The sequence below is a fragment of the Montipora foliosa genome, chromosome 10 (genome assembly GCF_036669935.1).
Source record: "Montipora foliosa isolate CH-2021 chromosome 10, ASM3666993v2, whole genome shotgun sequence".
NCBI classification, from domain to species: domain Eukaryota; kingdom Metazoa; phylum Cnidaria; class Anthozoa; order Scleractinia; family Acroporidae; genus Montipora; species Montipora foliosa.
This window is the reverse complement of record NC_090878.1, coordinates 1012590-1035089: the sequence shown is the minus strand read 5'-3', so window position 1 is coordinate 1035089 and position 22500 is coordinate 1012590. Positions and strand designations below refer to the sequence as shown.

General features: G+C 39.8%; 1 protein-coding gene across 2 annotated transcripts in view; it reads right to left on the bottom strand.

Annotated features, from left to right (window-relative positions):
* Nucleotides 1-340: 340 nt before the first annotated feature.
* Nucleotides 341-22500, bottom strand: part of LOC137973904 (TNF receptor-associated factor 6-A-like) — a 33367-nt gene continuing 11207 nt past the window's right edge. Inside the window, exons 1-3 of one of the 2 annotated variants that reach the window (XM_068820802.1) lie at nucleotides 16880-16942; nucleotides 8040-8690; nucleotides 341-1939 (exon numbers count right to left, since the gene is read on the bottom strand). In XM_068820802.1, the coding sequence (XP_068676903.1) occupies nucleotides 1459-1939; nucleotides 8040-8690; nucleotides 16880-16896 (1149 nt within the window). In that variant the 5' untranslated portion in view covers nucleotides 16897-16942 and the 3' untranslated portion in view covers nucleotides 341-1458. Of the gene's footprint in view, nucleotides 1940-8039; nucleotides 8691-16879; nucleotides 16943-22500 lie in introns of those variants that run through there. The other variant, XM_068820801.1, reaches the window with a different exon arrangement.

Here is a 22500-nt window from a genome sequence, read left to right as displayed (position 1 = left end):
GACTTTAATCAGTCTAAATTTGGGTCTAAACTCTTTCAGTATTTTCTGAACCTCCAGCCATACCAAACAACCTTTTCAAATTAAAAGGCCTCGATATTTGATTCAACAAAAAAGTAAATGCATATTGAACAAGCGTTGAAACCTCTTAAACGGGCGTTTGGAGAAACATACTGGTGAAAGCTTGTGGCGCCACGTGCACACAAGAAAGGTCTTTTAAACAGATGTAATCCACGCAGTGAATTTGTTTTAATAAAGTTGCCAGCTTTTTCTGCAAAAAATTACATTATAAAAATTTGGAAAAGTGCGCAGAAATGATGTGTTTAAAACCGCAAAATGACTACTGTTTCAAAAGATGAAACGTTCATTGAAAAACACAAGAAAATTGGTAATCTTACGAAAACGTCAATAGCTAGATGACCAAACACCTGAGACTATGTTAAAAAAATCATTCTCTGCGAGCAAAATATCAGAGGACAAAATCTACAAATCTACAAATCTACAAATTTACAATTCTACAAATCTGGGCCTTATAATTAGGTCAACGGACAGCGTTCCGCAGTTTAGCTCTGCTGCATGTTCTTCTTAGAAATAATGAGCAATAATATTAATTTAGTATTTAGGGCACTAACTAGTTTACTATACCATGCTTTTCTCCATTCAGTTTTCGTTTAATAGTGTGTGTTGTACTACTGTATGGAGAAAACAGGAAAAAACATTTCAATAATCTGCTTAATCATGGGTAAAACAAATAAAGTTAATGGTTATTGTCATAAAATGTGAAGAAAAGACACTTATTGAGTCACCAACAGTGTTCTGCAGTCCACCCCATGATCTGTTTCTGAGACGCCATTGTGACATTTAATTATTTAAAACCCTGACCACGTCATATTTGAACAGCCGATGTACTTTGAAATCTTAACTGGCGAAGTTACAATTCAAGGTATAAAGACTATTGACTATATGCTGCTACATCTCTTTTAAACAGACGAACTTCATTTATCATCGATTGTGGGGCTGTTTACATGGCCACAAAAGAATTCTGCATTGGAAGACGCCAGAAAGCAAACTATTTTTCTCGCGGCTTACATGCAATGATTTCGATCCGGGTAAGAGTCACTGTAAACAGATATTAAAGCATATTCGTCCGCCGCCATCTTTGTTTTTGTCCCTTTCAACAGGATTCCACAGATTAAAAGTGGTTTACAAAGAGCATCTCCCAGCTAGTAAGATGTTATCAGCAGAAACACCTTTACGTACGGACCGAATACAAATTTTTGCATGCCTGAGCCATTCACCTCTCTCCATGTAAACATCCACGAAATGTATCAATCAGTTAAATCTACTTATCTTTTCACGCATATTTGCATCGTCTTAGGCACGAAACTCGTGCGATCTATAGCAAAATCAAATCTCTTTGAGAAAAATATTGACGGCATTACCTTGTAGGTGTATCTATCATTACCCCGAAAACTCTATTTTTAACAACAATGCATCGTCTTTCACATATCGAGGACCAAAGAACTCCTCGATTGGAGCGAACCTTTCATAGCCATACCCGATGCGGCAAATGGTTTCACCAGGCTGTTGGAAGGCCGGCACGTCAGGATTTGCTTGTATGATATGAATGAGGTCGCGACGGGGGCTGGAATCACTCTGATCTAGGACGCTAATACTGACGATCCCAGCAAAAGGCCAATCTAGGGAATTATCGAAGTCTCCTTTTATCAAGTGGATGAACAGTGCCACATGTCTGCCAGTTCCACCGCCTACGCCCTTTGGGTGAATTCTTATGCCAACCAGCTTTTCCTGGTGATCATTGTACACTGCATCAGTGAAGATTGGTGTCTCGTTTTCGCGATGTTGAGCAACCTCGGTTATTTTGAAAATGAATGATGGGTTGCATGCATTTTTCTTTTTTCGAGCCTCCTGCGGTTTTGACCTGCAACATGATCATTTTTTAGATATTAATAAAAAGCGTCATCACTTCAGGACTTTTCAATAAGTCATGACCAAGAAAATGGTGATTTTCCCTGAGTTCCTCAGGTATTTAATTGGATGCACGACGATTTTGATAAGCCTTCACCCACCCCAAGATCACTAATGTCTGGGAATACAGACGACACAGTGACGAATTGTCCCTCAAACTCTAGTCCGTAACTAAAAATAAACATGAAAGAAATGTGTATTTAAAGAGTGGGTTACAGACAAAATTGAGATGATTCTCGCACTTAACAATTGTCTCTTAGAAACACCTGAAAATTCAGGTGCTCCAACAGGATTCGAACCCATGACCTCTGCGTTGCTAATGCAATGCTTGACCAACTGAGGTACGAAGCCACTCAGCTGGGAGCAGGTAAATTTGTTGGTCTCATGTGTTCCCTTGAAAGGACTAATGAATGAAAGAATTTGAGGTGCGGATCACAGACGAAAGGTAAAAGTGATCCTTGCGCTGAAATAGTCTGGGAGCAAATGTCATAAAATAAGGTCCCGTGTGAAGTTCGTGCTGAAAGCAAGCACCTAGTGTAAAAGTGTTCATTAGGTCCTACTAAACATGAAAAGTTTTGGTGCCAGCTTTGCAACTTGCTCAGACGGCTTTTAAGGGGGGGGTTAAATTCTGACCCATGAAATCCAGCGTGAAAACGAGGCTAAAACACATAATTCCTCATAACTTTGTTAATAACAGACGAAAATACACCAAACTTGCTCACATGATTGGGCATGATCCTCCCTGTTGATTTATGCTAATTTACATAGGTCACGTGACCTTACGCATGAAAGCGAGGCTGAAACACATAATTTACTATAAATTTGTCAAAAAAAAATCCTTATCATGCCAAGCTTGCTCACCTTAGTCAGTTAGACATCTTGCATCGATTGGTGCCACTTTGTAGTGTCACGTGACCCCATACATATGTCTGATTTTGACGCTGCGAATGCCACAAATCCTCTCTTTACTGTATTTCGCCAATACATGCGCATAGTAATGGTGATGTTCGCATTCATCCAGGCAGTCCACAGTGGTGATTGGAAGCTCCATCTAATTGCACTGGAGTTGTTCACAAAGTACTTCTTTGTGCACGACAAGATCTGTTATCTAAGGATGATCCCCTTGTACCTAGCTGAAATGGCATCCCTCGAATCATCAGACCCCGAGATCTATGGAGAGTTCATCACAGGAAACTGGGTAGTGAACAAGAACAAGGAGGTTCCCTTCTGTGCTGTCGGTGGTGATACTGCGTTGGAACACCTCAATCGATCTATGAAAGTTTCTGGTGGGCTTGTAGGGATCACTTTGAATGAGAGCGCACAAGCCAAGTTTTTCCTCATTGCCCCAGAACTAGCCCGACTCACAGCAGAAGCCAAGGCAATGGCGGGTCTCGTTCCGGAACGTGCACACCATCAAGAACTAAACTCAGCTGTTTTGACGCACAAAGATAAAAGCATAAATAAGTTGACCGAGACAATCAAGACCTTCACCAATCCCTTTTCATCAGACCAGAACACCAACACCGATCTGTACAACTTGGTCACAAAAATTGTGATGAATGAGAAAACGAAGAAAGATCTTGTTAATCATAGTGAAAAAGGGAGAAAGCTATTCAGTGCTTTTGTACAAGATAGGATCAAGACAGGAAAGATCAACCTCTGGGCTCCTGTAAAGAAGCGCAATCTTCTTACCTGGAAAACGAGTGCTAAGGTCATCAAAGTCAAAGCTAAAGACACGATCATGGAGTTAAAGGAGGACAGAAATCTGTTTGCTCGTTTGGCGATGGTGTGCAAGAGCCGCCCAGAAATTGACATCCAAGAGGCTGTTGGCTTATATGAGTTCACTGTTGTCCCAAGATCTTTGTTTGCACGAGATGGTACCATGTTGCATTGTTCTTGCAAGAGTGCCCTTATGCATATCCTAGAGAAGGCAGGTGGCCCTAGTACTAATACACAAGAAATCACCGCGGGATTCAAAGTCGCGATTGTTGATGGAATGGCCGAAGTCCAATCACTTGACAAGCCAGAGTGGATCAAGAACTGTAGAGACTCGGTTGAACATTTCACGAATCGCTTGCTTGTAAAGTATAATGATTTACAAGAGCTCCACATAATCTTCGACAGATATGATGTACCATCCTCACTGAAATCAGCAACACGAGTCAAACGACAAGGTGACCATGCTCCCATTTATTATCGCATCACTGATTCTACCCACATCGCCAAGGTGCCGATGAAGAAGCTTCTTGTTCATTCAAAGACCAAGGGCGAACTTACTACGTTTCTCGCAAAGAATGTGAAGGATAATGCTAATGGAAGACAAGTCGTTGTGGCATGGGGAACGGAAGGTGAGGCAACGCACAAAGACGTCAGGCATTTACGAAGTACACAAGAAGAAGCCGACACGAAGATTATTTTACATGCTCTGGATGCCTCTGCTCAAGGTGCTACCCAACTCTCTATATATTCTCCTGACACTGATGTTCTTGTTTTGGCTCTCCGACGGTATCCAGATTTGTGCTCGAACTCTTGCTTTGTTACTGGGACCGGCAGTAGTCGTAGAGTTATCAACTTGAAGTCAATCGAAGACGCAATTGGGCCCACTAAGACAGCTGCGCTGCCAGCATTTCATGCGTTGACCGGAGCAGATGTTACTGGGAGTTTCTCTGGAAAGGGAAAAGCCACTTGTTGGGATGAGTTTGATAACGCCAGCACTCCTATCTTGCAAGCTCTTGCTAACCTCGGTTGTGGGGAACAGCCAGATGACGGCACAAGAAGTGGAGTGGAACAGCTGGTTTGTCGGATGTACCAACCAAAGACAGACATCAAAACTGTCAAAGCCCTCAGATAGTCCCTCTGTAAGAAAAATCAAGCTGAGTCTGAGAGGTTGCCGCCCACACAAGCTGCTCTCCATCAAGCCATACTGAGAGCGCACTATCAGCTTCTTGTTTGGAACAACGATCATGTAGCAAACCCGGTGTTGCCCTCACCAGAAGGCTATGGATGGCAAGATGAAGATGGACAGTGGGTACCAGTCATGACAAATCTTCCACCAGCTCCAGAGGCAATTATACAGCTTGTCTGATGCAAGTGCGCCAAGCCCGTTACTCTAAGAACCGTTGTCAGTGTCAAAAAGCCGGACTTGTCTGTACTGATCTCTGTCTGTGCTCTGCAGATTACCAGAACGAGTATGCTGAGAGTGATGATGAGTATGATGAAGACGAAGTCGAACAGGAAATTCCATAGGAATGGGCAACAGAACAATGTATATAGATATTCAGGAAGACTTTCAGGACTGTATATATAGAATAGCAGTAGTCGCTATTTTCATTTTCTGCCCTTGTTTCAATATACATGCGAAAATGAATACATGGAACCAGTATCATAAGTTGGCAAAATTATTGATTATGTGTACAAGATAGATTCTCAAATGGAGCCTCCGCAGTATTTGCTTTATCCGTCTCGTCCCTGTGCTATGGGCCATAGGACAATGATTAGTTGAAGTTTTTATATCTGAACTCGGATAACCATATATGTATCTGCCTAGTAGTTGTTAATACATTTGGCGAGACAAATGCCATCCTACAAGATGCTACCAGATATATCCAGCCTCGTTTCCATGCATGGGGTCACGTGACACTACAAAGTGGCACCAATCGATGCAAGATGTCTAACTGACTAAGGTGAGCAAGTTTGGCATGATAAGGATTTTTTTTTGACAAATTTATGGAAAATTATGTGTTTTAGCCTCGCTTTCATGCGTAAGGTCACGTGAGCTATGTAAATTAGCATAAATCAACAGGGAGGATCATACCCAATCACGTGAGCAAGTTTGGTGTATTTTCGTCTGTTATCAACAAAGTTATGAGAAATTATGTGTTTTAGCCTCGTTTTCACGCTGGATTTCATGGGTCAGAATTTAACCCCCCTTAAAAGCCGTCTGAGCAAGTTGCAAAGCTGGCACCAAAACTTTTCATGCTTAGTAGGTCCTAATGAACACTTTTACACTAGGTGCTTGCTTTCAGCACGAACTTCACACGGGACCACATTTGCTCCCAGACTAAAAGAGGCAGTTGCTTAAATTGTCCAGTTGTTAAAGTGCGAGAAGATTACTCACTTATGGAACAAGTTACCAACATATATTAAACAGTCACCCAATTTAAATGCCTTTCACAAAAATTTGGAGTCTATTAATCTTTTAAATTTAAGGACTAGTTGTCTATGTAATTATTGCCAATCGTAAATTGTTTTAATGTTTACGTGACAATTTTAGGCTTGATGAGTATATATTTACAATTAAATATTATCTAGTTTATTATAGTTAGATAACAATTGTTTATAATTTTATGTATGTAACTCTTACTTAATTTTGACATTTTAGTTGTGGTTACTTTTATTTTTTAGTTCTGCTTTTGTCATGCGTCTTATACATGAGCCTCTGGCTCGGATACTGAGGGCAACCTCAATCCCACGCTATGACTTTAATAAATTGATTGATTGATTGATTGAGGATCACTACCTTTTGTAAAAATAAACAACTGCATATACCCTCACCAAAAAATAACGCAAAGCCTTACACTTCAGTTAAAATGAGTGCTAAATAACTGAAACGTTAGCAAGAACTAAGATTTTAATTTCGAGGAATTCTGCTACATATGCCCAGAAATGCTCGTTATCATCCAACACAGGCTACGTGTCCCTTCCAGTCAGTCTAAGTATTTACTACAATAAGGGAGGGGGAGTCAGTCCCTTAGACTGACTTGAACGGACACAGCCGGTGTTGGAGTGTCAGGTGATAACGAGCATGTCTGGGCATAAGTAGCAGAATTCCTCGTTGTACTTCACTTAAAGATTTTTAACAACTGAAACAAATAATAAATTACGACGTTTTGACCGCACTACGGTCAAAAATGAACTAATTTATAATCTTAGTACTTGCTAACGTTTCAGTTTAATTAGCTTTTTCTCGGCATTTTTTACTCTTCATTTATTTCATTCATGATATTCATGATATTTGACTGAGATTCTTTTACGCTTTTTACTTCTGTATATACGCCCATTTTTCTCCTTACCACCTACTTGATAACAACCAAACAATGGTCGAAACGTCTACTTCAGCGAGTATTGAAAGGTTCTTTTTAATATAATTAGCAAATGATTTGAATCCAGGGGTCATATCAAGACTTGATGAAATAAGATCGTCCGGGTGAGTGTAGTCCCGAGAACTGTTGTTGGTGACTGACTGACATTGACATTGTTGGTGACATTAACTGACGTTTCGACAACCTTCGTGGAAGTCATTTTCATCCTCAGAGTCAAATGATTTGTGTAGAGTCAGTGAATCTTATAAACTATGACCTGATTGGTCGGTAGAAAAGTGATCTTATTGGTCCGTCTAATCAGTGATGTTTTTGCCGGGATAAAGTCTTTTTACATAGGACAACCAGAAGTCATTATTATTATTATCATCATCATCATCATCATCATCATCATCATTATTATTATTATTATTATTATTATTATTATTATCATTATTATTAATATTACTGTTATTATTAACATAACTTTTACAAAATTCTCGAATCTGATTGGTTCTGTGGTTTTTCGCGTAATTGGTGCGCGATCACGTGGGTGTCCAATTGCAGGTATCCAATTTGAACAATTCCTGATTGGATACCTGTAATTAGACACCTGCGCAATTCTCAAGTCAATCTTATTCACTTGGTTGGGGCCTTTCTTGCTGTTTCCCAACTGTTTGCCAAACAGATTGAATATAATTTTGACTTTTTCACAGAAAAAGGTAGTCAAAGACTTTTTCTTATCGAATTTTGTTATGATTTTCTCGCATTTTGTTAATTAATAGTTACGATTAATTGGTAATAGGATTTCGTGTCGTACAATTCAGGGGTAATCGTGCTCGTAAAATCAAATCGGCCTCGCACGCAAATCTCTCGCACGATTATTCCCTGAATTGTTCTCCACTCAGACCTATTATTATTATTATTATTATTATTATTATTATTTAATATTGGTAATTGAGATGTACCACTTGCCTCGTGTGTTGTTGCTTCCATTGCCTTAGCTCCTCTGTACTGCAGCGATGCACTGTGGGCTTTTCCGCATTCCCCACAGAAGAGACTAAATTGGGTTCGTCTGGCAGGACACCACATTGTTCCTGCACAGGCAAGTGTGTCACATCTTCTTGGACGGGGAAGGGCAGAGCCTCCCTTGCAGCTGTCCCATACGGGCGACAGTTGCCTCCATTAGCACGATCAAGGTAGCTCATTTCACATGACTGCCAGGCACGTTCTACTCTGTGGACGCTTGATCCATTGGCCTCCTCAGCAACAGGCTCCTCTCCATGGTTACCAGGTAACCAGTTTATCCGCTGGGCACCAGCACCTTCACCAGAGGGAACTCTGGAAACAATGTCAGCCAGCCGCCGGTCGCTCGTTGCTCCACCCCTCTCAGTAGAGCTACTCTGATCAAGTCCGTTGTTTGGTCCACCAGTTGGGTCACTGGGTTGATTGGGTTGGCTCGACCTTGTAGTCGACGTCTGGGCAGCACTTAACACAACAGCGTCGTTCAGCCCGTAGGCTTGGTAACCACCTGTCCCCATAAGCTGGTTCTGTTCGATCGCCAGCCAAGTTCCTCCGTCACCAGGGTAAATTGAGTCCGCGACAACATTTGCAAAATCTGGGTAACTGTGAAATAAAAAGGAACCTTTTACACTAAAGTAATTGAGACTCAGTGATGTAGTACGAAAAGTTATTAATGACAAAAAACAGCTAGTGACATTTATTACTCAACACGTGATAATGTCCAAATATGGTCATAGCGCTCTCAGTATTCGTCATGCGTACTCAACAGTTATCCTGTGTGTCGCGGAGAAAACTGGTAATTTTTCCAGCTTTAGAAAAGTAGAAAACGTAGAACGTAGAAAATTGTGCTTTGTCATCAATGTGTTGAATTAAAAAAAGCAATTATCCTGCTCAAGCTTGCGGAATATCAGTTGCCTGATTTTAGTCAACTCAGCCTACGGTCTCGTCGGCTAAGTATCAGGCAATATTCCACGCGATTTCGCAGGATAATTGTTAAGTGTAACGATAAAAACAATCTCGCAGCTGGTATTACTGTACATTAGATTTATTTACTTCAAGTTATTTTGTTTTATTTAGCCTCGTCCAACCCAAAGAAAACAATTAATACACCAAAAGAAAAATGCAGACCAAGAGGCCACAATAACAAAATCATGTGGTCCCACGTGGTTTTAAGAAACGGGGACTAACTAGACCTGAGGTCAAGATTTTGCTTCAGTATACATAGTGTTTCGGCCCAATGGTTTCGGCAAAATTAGATCACGGATTAAGAAGTAACGTTTATGGATTCAAATCAAACATAAGCACGGTATATATCTAAGGCCTAGCATTTTTGAAAATGTGAAAAGCTGTTTTGACCTCCATTTGCCATAATCCTTTTTTTTTAAATATACAATAGCGTTTTATCGGCTTTGAATGATATGGTTTAAACCAGCTGTCTAAATTTTTATTTTATTTCCTCACGACGATAAGCTGTCGTTCCAAGATAAATATTTATTTATTCATTTTATTGTGATTGAAGAAATAAACACCAATTAATATGTAGATTGAGCTACGGGAAATTGACCCAGAGAGCCTTCCCCTGGGTAGGGATTTTGACACGTATGCGTTGCCTATGGTCGGGAATTTGACATGTTCGCCATCTTGGAACACCGAGAGAACCTGGAGATGAGTTATCCTCAACCTTGGTTTTGATGGCACTTCTCTTATTTTTCTGATTTTTCTGGACACCGTGGTTGAAAGAAAGGTAGGCAAATTCGTCTTCACGGGTGGATCCATTCCGGTTTCCAACGTTTTACTTTTTTGTGATTCCATTTTGTATATTTCTACACATTCAGGAACTTTCCACTCTATCATTGTGTATGCTTGATTGCTTCGAAAGCTGGTTAATATTGTTCATGTTGTTTTGCTAAATGTTAGGTTCTTGTTCAGTACCGTGAGTAGCGGAAAGGTTTCGTCCGTACACGACAAATTTCCATCAGCTGTTAAAAGGGAATTTGAAACCGACAGTGAAGAACATTGGTGTTCGAAGAATGAGAATCTAATGGAAAAAAAGTTACTCCAGGGCAGAAATGTGATGTTCCGAAGGTTCCTGGGGGCGGAGGAATTTGACAGTCTGTAGGTTCCAAGGGGTGGAAAATTTGACGCTAGCTTTCATGAAAATGTCAATATCCCCTGGGTCAGCCCCCCCCACCCTGGGGCTTGACATTGATGGGTGCATTATTTGTAGTCGATGCCGTTGCGTTAAAGGAAACTGTGAGGCGATATCGTCCTTACTAGGCCATGAAACGCATGAAACGAGGAAAGAAGTCGAAACGGGAAAGTTCTGCCAGGGTAAAAAGTAAGAAAAAGACCGGGCGTAAAAAAAAGAAAGATTCTATCAAGGAACCAAAGAAAACTCGACTCACTTCTAGCGACAAGGGCTAACTCTGCTGAAAACTCGGGGTTTGTTTTTCCAGGAATAGCTCTTCTTCAAATGAATTTATAGGGCCGGTATGTAGATTTGTCTGATTTTTACGAAATTTGGCCAAAATGGCCCATGTAACTCACGTGAGATGAGTGAAGAGAGAACTGACCTCCCAAAAAAACAAACGCTCGTCAAGTGGAAGGTAACAACTGTCAGTGTTTTGACACAAGAGACAACTTAAGTTGACCGAAAACTAGAGTAAGTGCTTTTACTCTCCTGTTCTGATTCAGAGGAGACCGCGATCATGCGCATCCGTTAAAGAGGTGTAATCAGTGATCATTGTAATGTTAATGCTGCCTTTTGTTGGTATAAAATTTACTTCACCCATCAGTATTTTTCCTTATATTAATTATACGTCGAAAGATGGGCAGAGCATTGTCTGACAGTTTTAGCTTCCGCGATGGTAAGGAGAAGAAATCGACTTTGATTGTATGCGTTTTCAGTTCCCCGTCCGGTTTAACTTGATTTCATATCCGCAGTTCATATGGTTTGATCTGTACAACCGCAACGTAACAACACCAGAGAATTCTATTAGCCAGGAGCTACTGGTGACAAGAAATACATTTAACCACATATAAAACATTTTGAGTCATCGTCGTTCAGCTGCGACAACGATCACGATTTTGAGTTCCAGTACCCCCGGAATGAATTCTTGCGTGCAAACTACATGATACTGCCTGGGTCACATGGATACTTATCATCTAACCATTGAGCCTGGTTTTCATGGGGGGGGGGGGGGGGGTTTTTCAGCTGGTATGATTTTTTTTTCGCGCACTGTTTGTTCAGGAAATTTTTTTCCAGGTGAAACCCCCTGCACGAATTTTTTTTTTACATATTTACAAAGATACCAAATTCTAACATTTATTTATTACAAATTTTATATTATTATTTTTATTATAACACAGTATTAACAGAGAATATATCGTACATGTAGGTACACTAGCTGCAAATTAAAACAAAAACAAGGTTCTAATTGTCTCCTTTCAATAAGAAGAAAGTGATTTTCGTTTATTCAAATTGTGCCTGGTAATATTGTTGATTCCTGAAAGACATTTCTGGCTATTGTAGTGTGAATTAATTTATGTCAACTTTAATTTGTCATTTCATTCAGTATGAGGAAAACACCTCAGTACACTAGATGTCTTTATTTATTAATAATAATATAGCAGGGCCTGGTGTAAGGCCCCAATATTATTTTGAATAAGAAATAGAGGATATTACATGGCCGTGCGGGGATACGAATTTTATCTTCGAGTGCTGCAAGTATCTCTCACGAGTGAGCGAAGCGAACTATTGATGAAAGGTCTAGATTTAAAACAACTTGTTTTATTCATTTTCGAAATGATGAAAAAGTGGTCACCAACCCCTAAAACACGCATGTTGTGTAACATGAAACAAGATACGAAAGTTATGAAAATCACATCATGATAATGTCAAATTTTGCAATAAAAACGTTAATGTAGTAGAGAAGAATTATGTTAAAGCACAAAAGAAAAGGATCTTACAATGAAAAGAAAGCTCGCGTTTTATTGGCTAATCGTGTTGGTTACCATGACAACACCTATATCCTCACATGTGAAAGATAAAAATGATAGGTTCACTGCGCGCGGTGAAGATATGATTTTTTAGTAAAAGGAGAAATCCTGGTATTTCATCAATATCTATATAATAATTATTTTTAATAGACACTGGCAAATATGTTCAAGAGTGCGCCTAATTAGATGCATGCAGACTTTGATCTGTCATCGCTTGTGACCTCACTTCGATCTAAAAATATATCCGTCGCAAAGTATCCCTTTAAATTTACTGTTCTAGTAAACACAAAATGTTGCGTTTACCCTAACTTTTAAATAAATACGAAAGCTTATATTGACTGGATTGTTGTAAATACGTAGTGGACGCTTGGACTTAACGGAACACTTGGAGACTCTTATCAAAATATTCGCGTATCTAATCTAATTATTTCAATCCTGGACATGAGTGGGAAACAGGAGGAAAATCATAGAGGCTAGAATTCATCTCTGTTATATGCTTTTTTGTTGAATTCTGAAAGATTTGCGTAAATCTTTTTTCAGGCTTGCTCACAACTGCTAGTTGCTTATCTAACTGCGATAATATTTAATTTTCTGGCTTTCATTTCACAGCTATATTCAAGAAATGCGGACCTTCGACAAAATATTTTTAGTAGTAAAAGCATATTTTAAAAAAATAGGATCCACAGAAGTTGAACTGGTATCATGAGATTTAAAAGTTATCCTACCTTGAAACGCTGGCCATATCCTTTCTACCGATAAATCTGAAAGAGCTCTTATTTTTATAAATCGGTTCAATGTCTTGATTGTCGTTGTTTGGGGATGGTCTAAATCTGCTGGTAGGGAGCGAGGCGGGAATTAAGAGAAGACGATCACTGTGGAATTTCCATTTCCCCCGACCTCGAATGTATGAGCGGCGGATCAAGCCTAATAGCGCTGAGGCCATTATGAAATGTGTTGATATCTTTAAATTTGAGCAAAATTTATTCTGTCTTTCACTTGAATTAAATACTCAATTATTTGAAGTTGTACCATTTGAATTGACTTACTGTGTTTTGCGAAACAATATGAAACTCATCAAGTATCACAACAGTTGGATTTCTCTGTGCTGTATAAAACACCGGAAATGTTGATTTTGCAAATTTTGCGATATTTGACTTATTTCTTCACTTTCGTTAACACTTTTCGTAGATGTAACTCGTTTAGTTTCGTTTCGCGAAGTACAGTAAGCTGTTGAATTTCATTTTACACTCTTTCCTTCCTTTTGGCGTCACTAAAATTACAGGAATGTGTTTTGGCCACAATTCATCGTAAAAACGTGACATTTTATGGATAGAACTTGAACATGTCAGTAACTTTGATTGACATGTAACGGGTAATAACGAGAAAAAGAAAGAATGTATATGAGCTGTTTTGTAAGACTGTCAAACGAAATTACAGATTGAGACTGTTTTTCAATTGCAAAGTTTGTACATTTGCCTTATCTATCCTTAGCTTCATTCACTCATTCATAGTCGCAAAGTTCAGAATTACTTTCAAATTTCAAAACTAGCCCAGAACGCCTCAAATCGACACAAGGACACAAGGTGAAGTAACAGTTAGTTTATTTTATTGAGGGGTCTTTATTTGTTTTCCTCGCCTTAAACTAGGATTAGTCGATTTTTTTCTACATTTCATGTTTCCCATATAGACCATACAAACCGTAACGTTGACTTAGCATTCAAATTATGTGTCGCCTGTGGGAGTGTCAGAACAAACCTGACTGCCTCATTTTCGAATTCAGTTGCTATTCATCAAAGAATTGAACCCAACTCTAAACAATGTGATTCACTTCGAGCAAATTCCTTCCCTGCGTCTCCCACGAATGCACAATTAGGACGCACTCCCGTGATTTCCAAATAATACTAGTATTTTTATCCACACTTGAAAATGACCTTTAAACGTCGCGACATTTCATCGCTAATTTTTATCACAAAGAAGAAATTTCATAAGAAAATTTGCAATGGGTCAAAAGGATTTGACAGGACATCGAAACAGGTACACCGCAATTAGCCTTTCGTTAAAGGGAGCGAAACATTTTTCTCCAAGAGACGGCCGTAAATGAAGAAGTGTGAAGCGCCTGATCGTTGGCTACTCAACGGGGGAATCCCCTCGCTGCTAATAACTCATCTGATTGGTTGATTATTTTTGGATCTCTGTTGCTGTTAGAATGCTGATCACATGCATGCACGGGAGTCGCACGCTTTTAATACCAAATCGTTTCTCATTCAACTTCGAACAGCGGTGGTTGTTTTCCCAACACTGATAACTTTTCCTTCTTCGCTCTGTTCCAGTATTACGCTGTGTCAATGAGTGTTTTTATTAGAATTAGTTTACTCTTCACAAAAGGATGTTTGATGGATGCAACTGGAGCATTGATTCGTCAGATCAGACTTGAAATCTATGGAAATAACCGATAGAGATCAAATTTTGGAGAGTCGTTTTAGCGATAGAACCTGGTTAAAAAGACGCTGCGTTGAGATTAAATTTATTGCCAGTGCAATGCGAAGTCAGATCAAAGTCTGCATGCATCTAATTAGGCGCACTCTTGAAAATATTTGCCAGCTTGCTACATTGTTATTTAACAATTATTCCCCTCAGTCTCAGTGATTATCGGTGAATATTCACCTCGACTTCGTCTCGGTGAATATTCACCGATAATCACTTCGCCTTCGGCGAATAATTGTTAAATAACAATATAGCAAGCTGGCAAATATTTTCAAGAGTGCGCCTAATTAGATACATACAGACTTTGATCTGTCATCACTTGTGACCTCACTTAGATCTAAAAATATATTCGTCGCAAAGTATCCCTTTAAATTTCAGTACTGTTCTAGTAAACACAAAATGTTGCGTTTACCCTAACTTTCAAATAAATACGAAAGCTTATATTGACTGGATTGTTGTAAACACGTAGTGGACGCTTGGACTTAACGGAACACTTGGAGACTCTTATCAAAATATCCGCTTATCTAATCTTATTCTTATTATTTCAATGGGAAACAGGAGGAAAATCATAGAGGCTAGAATTCATCTCTGTTATATGTTTTTTTGTTGAATTCTGAAAGATTTGCGTAAATCTTTTTTCAGGCTTGCTCACAACTGCTAGTTGCTTATCTAACTGCGATGATATTTAATTTTCTGGCTTTCATTTCACAGCTATATTCAAGAAATGCGGACCTTCGACAAAATATTTTTAGTAGTAAAAGCATGTTTTAAAAAAATAGGATCCACAGAAGTTGAACTGGTATCATGAGAATTAAAACACGGAGAGAGTCGTTTTAGCGATAGAACCTGGTTAAAAAGCCGCTGCGTTGAGATTAAATTTATTGCCGGTGCAATGCGAAGTGCAAGAAACAAGAAAGGAAAACTAGATGTGGCTTTATGCGATTATGAGAGGAAGACTCAGCAACGATCGTTTGGACGCTCGGTCTGTCTAAACGCAGAGTGGCCAATTTACTAAGGGTGCGTTCGATTGACCCTATTCCGGAATTCGGGGAGTGATGACTTAATTAAAACGGCATATCTACTGATTTGAAGCAACAAGGAATATAAAGATATGTTAAAAATAGCACTTTAGCAGGTGTTTTGATATAGCAGCGAAAAGATAGTCTCGCAAATACAAGACATCTCGTTTCGAGTGCTGTACACGTGTAAACGCTACTAAGAAAAGTGAAGTGATCGATCAATTCGAGAAAAAGATTAATACAGTAAAACAAAGAGATCAAGCCCAGAGATTTCTAGTCTGCTACACAGTCCTTGCGTGACGACATTACTGAAACGGCTGTGTAGGAGACTAGGAGATTTAAGATGCAAATACAAATTTTTGTCATGCTTAGGTGCATTCTAAAGGAAAAAATGTCGATTCATTATTAACGAATAAATTTCATTAATAATGCCTGATATCCATTTTGCGATGCCAATTACCAGACACCTCATCCGTTTAAGACTTTCCTCTATACATGATCGCAAAAACCAACATGCGACAGTTGTCTCATTTATCGGAGTGTAACCAAGCGACGCAGCCACTATATTTTCGATTGCGTCACGCCCCCCCACACACCCCCTTTACGCCGGCACTCGGAAAACATAGCACATATCACAAATCCTACACAGGAAAAATGAATTTAAAGAACTAAAACACCATCGTAGAGTTCCTTCATGTAACAGCGAGGGATTGTGGTCCTGTTTCAAGCAAAAGCAGCTTGACACCCTTTCTTATCGGTGCGAAAATCTCTGAAGGCGATATATTAATATTGGTATCCTCCTCCCCACACACCTCCGAGACCCGGCTAAAACCTCAATTAGTCCGGGCTTATTGTTCCAGCCGAAGGACTCCGCATTTGTTTATTTACTTGCTCATCAACGTTTTGGCTGTTTCCATCTGTAAAACACTACGAAATCTTTGTAAGAACGATGGATCCTCGAAGACTCTTCAAAAATTTAACAGCCTTTGAAGGCCTTCTGTTGTTAGCAGTTGTTGTGAACGATCTTTGTTTTAAAATCGTCGTTGCTTCCAAACCAGGTATCGAATTTAACCCTTAACGTGACTTTATAGAGAGCGAGAAAGGAAAAGTTATGTTGGGGAAACAACCACCGCTGTTCGAAGTTGAAGTTGTTGTGAATGTCTTCCTTTTAAAATCGTCGGCGATTCGGCGAAAAAGAAAGAGAGATTTAAAAAGCTGACAATCTGTAATTAAATCTAAGACCTGCATTAATATTTACTGAAATGGGCACTACAAGAATAAATTTCTTACCTGTAAGATCTGGCCATATTCTCCCTGCGGATAATTTTTTCGAATGCTGTTAATATTACGAATCGGTTGAACCTTTCGATTGCGGTTTTTTTTGTAAATGGTTCAATTTTCAGATCTGAAAACCTCGACAATTAGCGCGCACCTCGCGCTCCTCTATCTACTCGAGTACTGAGGGGCATGGGTTGCAGGCCTTCTATATTATTCCCCTGGTTCCGGAAGTTGCATTACTTGTTTGGTTGTCTTTGTTCGTCACATGTTAAAGGATCACGGACCAGGATATAAACATTTGCGGTTTGACTAAGCCGCTGTTTAGTGGTTTAGGGACTTAATGCGTGACAGTTAATGTGTTCCTGCTCCAAAAATAAGACACAAACAAACCACAACACGGTGGATTATTCAGCCAACGAGCAAGCCGAGCGATCATTGGGAATTTCTTGGTGAAAGCAAACCGCCTATCTTGATGTGTGTGGGGCCCCAAGGAACAAACAGGATAAACAATACGTGTTTGAGTCACTGTACCTTGACGCCTGCACGCACCGCAAAACTGGCAAGCACACATAAGGGACAATCAAATTCCTTTTATGAACGAACAATCGTGCAAAGCCATCCATCACCGGCGCAACAAGAAGTTCACGCATCAGAGGACCGTCGCTAATTACGCCGAATATAAGAAACAACAAGAAGGCGCAAAGCGATCAAAGATCATTTTAAAATCTTAGTAAGCAGCCACGTCTTTTTGGTCTCTGTGCTTTTGCCCTTTTTACTGTTCCTTTTTTAATACTGTTCCTTGGGCGAACTTATTCCAACCACATGTACGTCGGCTCAGCCCTAAAGTTTGGACACATAACTCGGCGAATTTTTACTACATCAGAGTCACTATTTATGTCTACAGATGGAGTTTTTGGTTCTCGATCGGCGGTAACTTCGTATCTTGATATCGTATTCGACCGGGCCCTTAACAATAGCGCTGAATTCTTGTCTAATGATCCATTGTCTGCTTCATTTGGATGGGATTTACATAAGAAAGGAATGCTCCATGACGGTACACTTAACAGTCCTATCTGTCCTATCACTTCATTCTTTTATGGAAGCTCGAATCAGGCACTGTGGAATTTTCATATTGTGGCCTTGCTTGACACTGATTGGGAAATCAGCCAGGAGAGTCCTGCTACCAGCGACACAATTAATTACAAAGAGTAAAAGAAGAGCAAAACTCAACGGGAAGATCAAAAGATCTAAACGAAGTCATCTTTACTATTCCAACTCGGTTGTCACAGATCGTCTCGTTCTTGCTGGTGACGTTGAAACAAATCCCGGTCCTAATGATGCAAAAACTGGAAGAAAAAAGTCAGTGCAAAATATTGCAGCCAAGAAGAGTTGCTTAGCGTGCAATAAAACTATACGGCTAAACCAAAAGGAATTGACATGCAATCTATGTTCTGGATCTTTTCATTACAAATGCGAAGCAGGAAAATTGAAGTTAGATGTTAACCTTTGGAATTGCACTTGATGTGGACTTCCGCCGCTATCTGATTCCTTTTTTGATTTGGATACAGAGCTAAATAGAAGTAGGAGAAGTAGCCAGTATGACGATCTCGAAGACAACGATAGCGACTCTTTGGACTGGTACCAATTGAACATAAGTGGCTACTATAAGTTCAATATCAAGGTCGGTTACTTAAACATTAACAGTGTGGTTAACAAAATCAATGAGATCAAAGAGTTGCTAAATAGAAATATGTTTGATATTCTGTTTCTAGCCGAAACAAAGATTGACAGTACTGTCTCTTCGCACTTGGTTTCACACCCAGGATTTCGCACCATTCGCAAAGATCGTAAGAAGGGGGCTGGAGGTCTGCTTGCCTACATCAGGAATGACCTCTCGGCATATCGACGCTCAAAACTTGAAAGCAGCAATATTGAATCCATTTTTTGATGTCAGGGACTCCAATAACAGTCGCTTCATAGTGTATGGTTGTTACAGAAGTCCAAGTACATGTAAGTGCAAGGAATCTGACTTTCTCGCTTCCCTATCAACAGCTGCCGAAAATATGTATAACACCAGAAGGGGACTGCTTTTACTTGGAGACTTCAATATGGACATGTATGAGAAGAGAGACGAAAGCCGTTGTCCTGATACAAGGCTGGTTGACTTTTGTAATCGATTCTGTCTCTCAAACCGAATCGATAATCCGACAAGAGTAACTAAAACATCTAAAAGTCTCATCGATGTTTTGTTAACTAGTCATGCGGAACGTTATGCTACAAGTGGCTCTTTTCACCTTGGACTGAGTGATCACGACTTAATCTTTACAGTGCGAAAAAATAAGAATTCAAGGCCAAAGCCGCGCTTGATCGAGCTTAGGAGTATGAAGAATTTTAAATTGCCTGACTTTTTGGCTGACTTAAAAAGGGTCCCATGGTCTTCGACAATACCGATGATGTATGGGCTCATTGGCGAGCACTTTTCAAAGATGTTCTTGACCAGCACGTGCCCCTAAAGAAAAAGTGGATTCGAGGCGACCAGTTACCATGGATATCACCTGATCTGCTGCGTGAAATTTCGCACCGAAATAAAAATTATTCAAGCGCCACAAGCGAAATCCTACATCTACTTCTTGGGATGACTATAAGCGGCAACATAACAAAGTTACGTCGCTAAAGCGCAATGCTATGAAAAGGTTCTGCTGTGACACCTCCTTGAATGCTAAACATCCGGGCGAATTTTGGAGGAAAATGAAGCCCCTTTTGCCAACTAGATCAAGTAAAAACATACAAGGCGTCATCCTCGTTGAGGACAGTGGCGTTGTTTCCGACCCTGGGCGTGTGGCCGAAGTCTTTGGTGATTACTTTGCCAATATTATCCAGCTAGGGCATAGATCTGACAATTACTACACTGACCATCCGAGTATAAGGGCAATAAGCAATGTTCGTTTCTCAAGCGAGTTTAATTACTCCCCAGTCAGTACTTCATATATCTGTAACATTTTAGATCACCTTAATCCGAGAAAGGCAGTTAGGATAGACGGCATTTCACCACGAATCTTGCGTTTGGGATCCCCAGTACTTGCCGAAAAGGTGACTAATTTGATCAACTTCTGTATCCTGAATCGTTCATTGCCGTCTGAATGGAAGTAAGCGCGCCTTACTCCTGTCTTTAAAAGGGGAGTTGACACAGACAAAGCAAATTACCGCCCTGTCTCCATATTAACTTCACTATCTAAAGTGTTTGAGAAAGTCATTTACGACCAAACTTGGAATGCATTTCATAACGCTTTGTCTTCAAACTTATCTGGATTTATGAAAATTCACTCTTACTGCACTGCATTGCTAAAAATGACGGAAGATTGGAGGAGCAGTATTGATAACAAGGAAGGCGGCTATAGCGGCGGTCGCTGTGGACTTGAGCAAAGCGTTTGACTCCATAGACCATAGCCTTCTTCTCGCGAAGCTGAAGGCCTATGGCTTTTCTACACGTGCCTTGGAACTGATGTCCACCTACCTGCTAGGTAGTCAACAATGTATCAGATTAGATGGCGTATGCTCTGACTTAACAGTTAAATCTGGCGTTCCTCAAGGTTCACTATTGGGTCCGTTGTTGTTCAACATATTCATTAATGATTTGAATTTGTGTTCCTAATGTCTCATTGAGGCTGTACGCTGACGACACGACTGCCTACTTGTCAGATGTATCTCCCACCATTCTAGAATTTTCCTTCAACAAGGATCTCCAGGCTCTTTCGTCGTGGTTTGAGTCCAACTATTTAACAGTGAACTGTGCTAAAACTCAAGCATTATCTGTCGGACCCTGTGCCTATCATTATTCTTTATTTCTTAATAATGCTCAAATAGAATTTCTCCGATCTATTAATTCCATCCATATACATACAAACACACACCCTCGTAATACAAATTGTTCAAGAAAGTGATTTGCAAATATTTTAAGATGATCACACCGCACTCGTTATTCTTTCAAAATTAACGACTTTGATACACATTTCAATAAGAAAGTTAACGTTGCATGTCGTTTCGACGACTTCATGTCATCATTATCAAATTTGAAATGTGAATAAATTAACAGAAGTATTTATAGAGAAATAGAAGGGTGAAATATACATAACGTAATGAAGCATGATGGACGTGAAGTTAAACAAAAAGTTTCGTGCGAATGGAGTCAACTTTGGTGTTCAGTCTCGGTCTTTTCTTTTGGATGAACAACATTTCGAAGATTAAATGCTCAAGCTTGCTTCGGCATTTCTTTCAGCGGTTATCAGTAACACGCGCCCCTCAACGATTTTTTTTCATATTTTGTGGACGTCAATCAACTGTTTCCATGACGAATTCAATTACCGCCAAGAGAACAGAAGTATCGTCATGGAAACAATTGATTGACATCCACCTAAATTTTACTTTCGAAATATGAAAAAAACAGTCCATAACGGGCGCGAGTAACTGATAACCGCTGTTAGTACTTTGAATTTCTCACGGAGGTTTGAAGGTCTCAAATTATGTTCGTCCTTAAGATGTTTTCCGATTGCGCAATGTTTGTGTTCCTCAACGCATGGCGCAGGGGGCCGCCGCGTGTTGAAGAACAGGCTAGTGCGATGGCGCGATATAGCAGCGAAAAGATAGTCTCGCAAATACAAGACATCTCGTTTCGAGTGCTGTACACTTGTAAAAGCTAATAAAAAGTGAAGTGATCGATCAATTCGAGGAAAAGATAAATACCGTAAAACAAACAAATCGAGCCTAGATATGTCAAAATGCAAATACACATTTTTGTCATGCTTAGGCGCATTCTAAAGGAAAAAATGTCGATTCATTATTGACAACAAATAAATTTCATTAATAATGCCTGATATCCATTTTGCGATGCCAATTACCAGACACCTCATCCGTTTAAGACTTTTCTCGATACATGCTTGCAAAAACCAGCATTGCGACAGTTGTCTCATTCGTTCGCAAGTGTTTATCGGAGCGTAACCAAGCGACGCAGCCACAAAATTTTCGATTGCGTCAGGTGTTAAGAGTCTGCGCGTATTGTTCCAATCGAAGGACTCGGCATCAGTCGATTTATTTGGCCATCAACGTTTCGGCTGTTTCCATCTGGAAAACACTACGAAATCTATGTAAGGACGATGGATCCACGAAGACTCTTCAAAAAGTTAACAGCTTTTGAAGGCTTCTGTTGTTAGCAGTTGTTGTGAACGATCTTTGTTTTTAAAATCGTGGGCGCTTCCAGACCAGGTTTTGAATAAAACAATTAACGTGACTTTATTTATTTTTTTAACGTAAGAGTGAAACAGAGCGAGAAAGGAAAAGTTATGTTGGGAAAACAACCACCGCTGTTTGAAGTTGACTGAGAAACGATTTGGTATTAAAAACATAATACTTGAATGTGTGCATTTGAATCTTACCGTGTTTATACACAGGCCGCCCAAACTCGGAGGGTAAAAGATTACAAGGATTTGTATGTGAATCTCGAGAACAAACTGAAAGAGGTATTTACACGCAAAAGTTCTCAATAAAAAGGCCGTACTTTATTGTCCTGGTTACTTTCTCGCTTTTTGTGTGGTCATTTGCTTGATTGAATGCGATTTAAGCGACTTCTCAACTTCCTG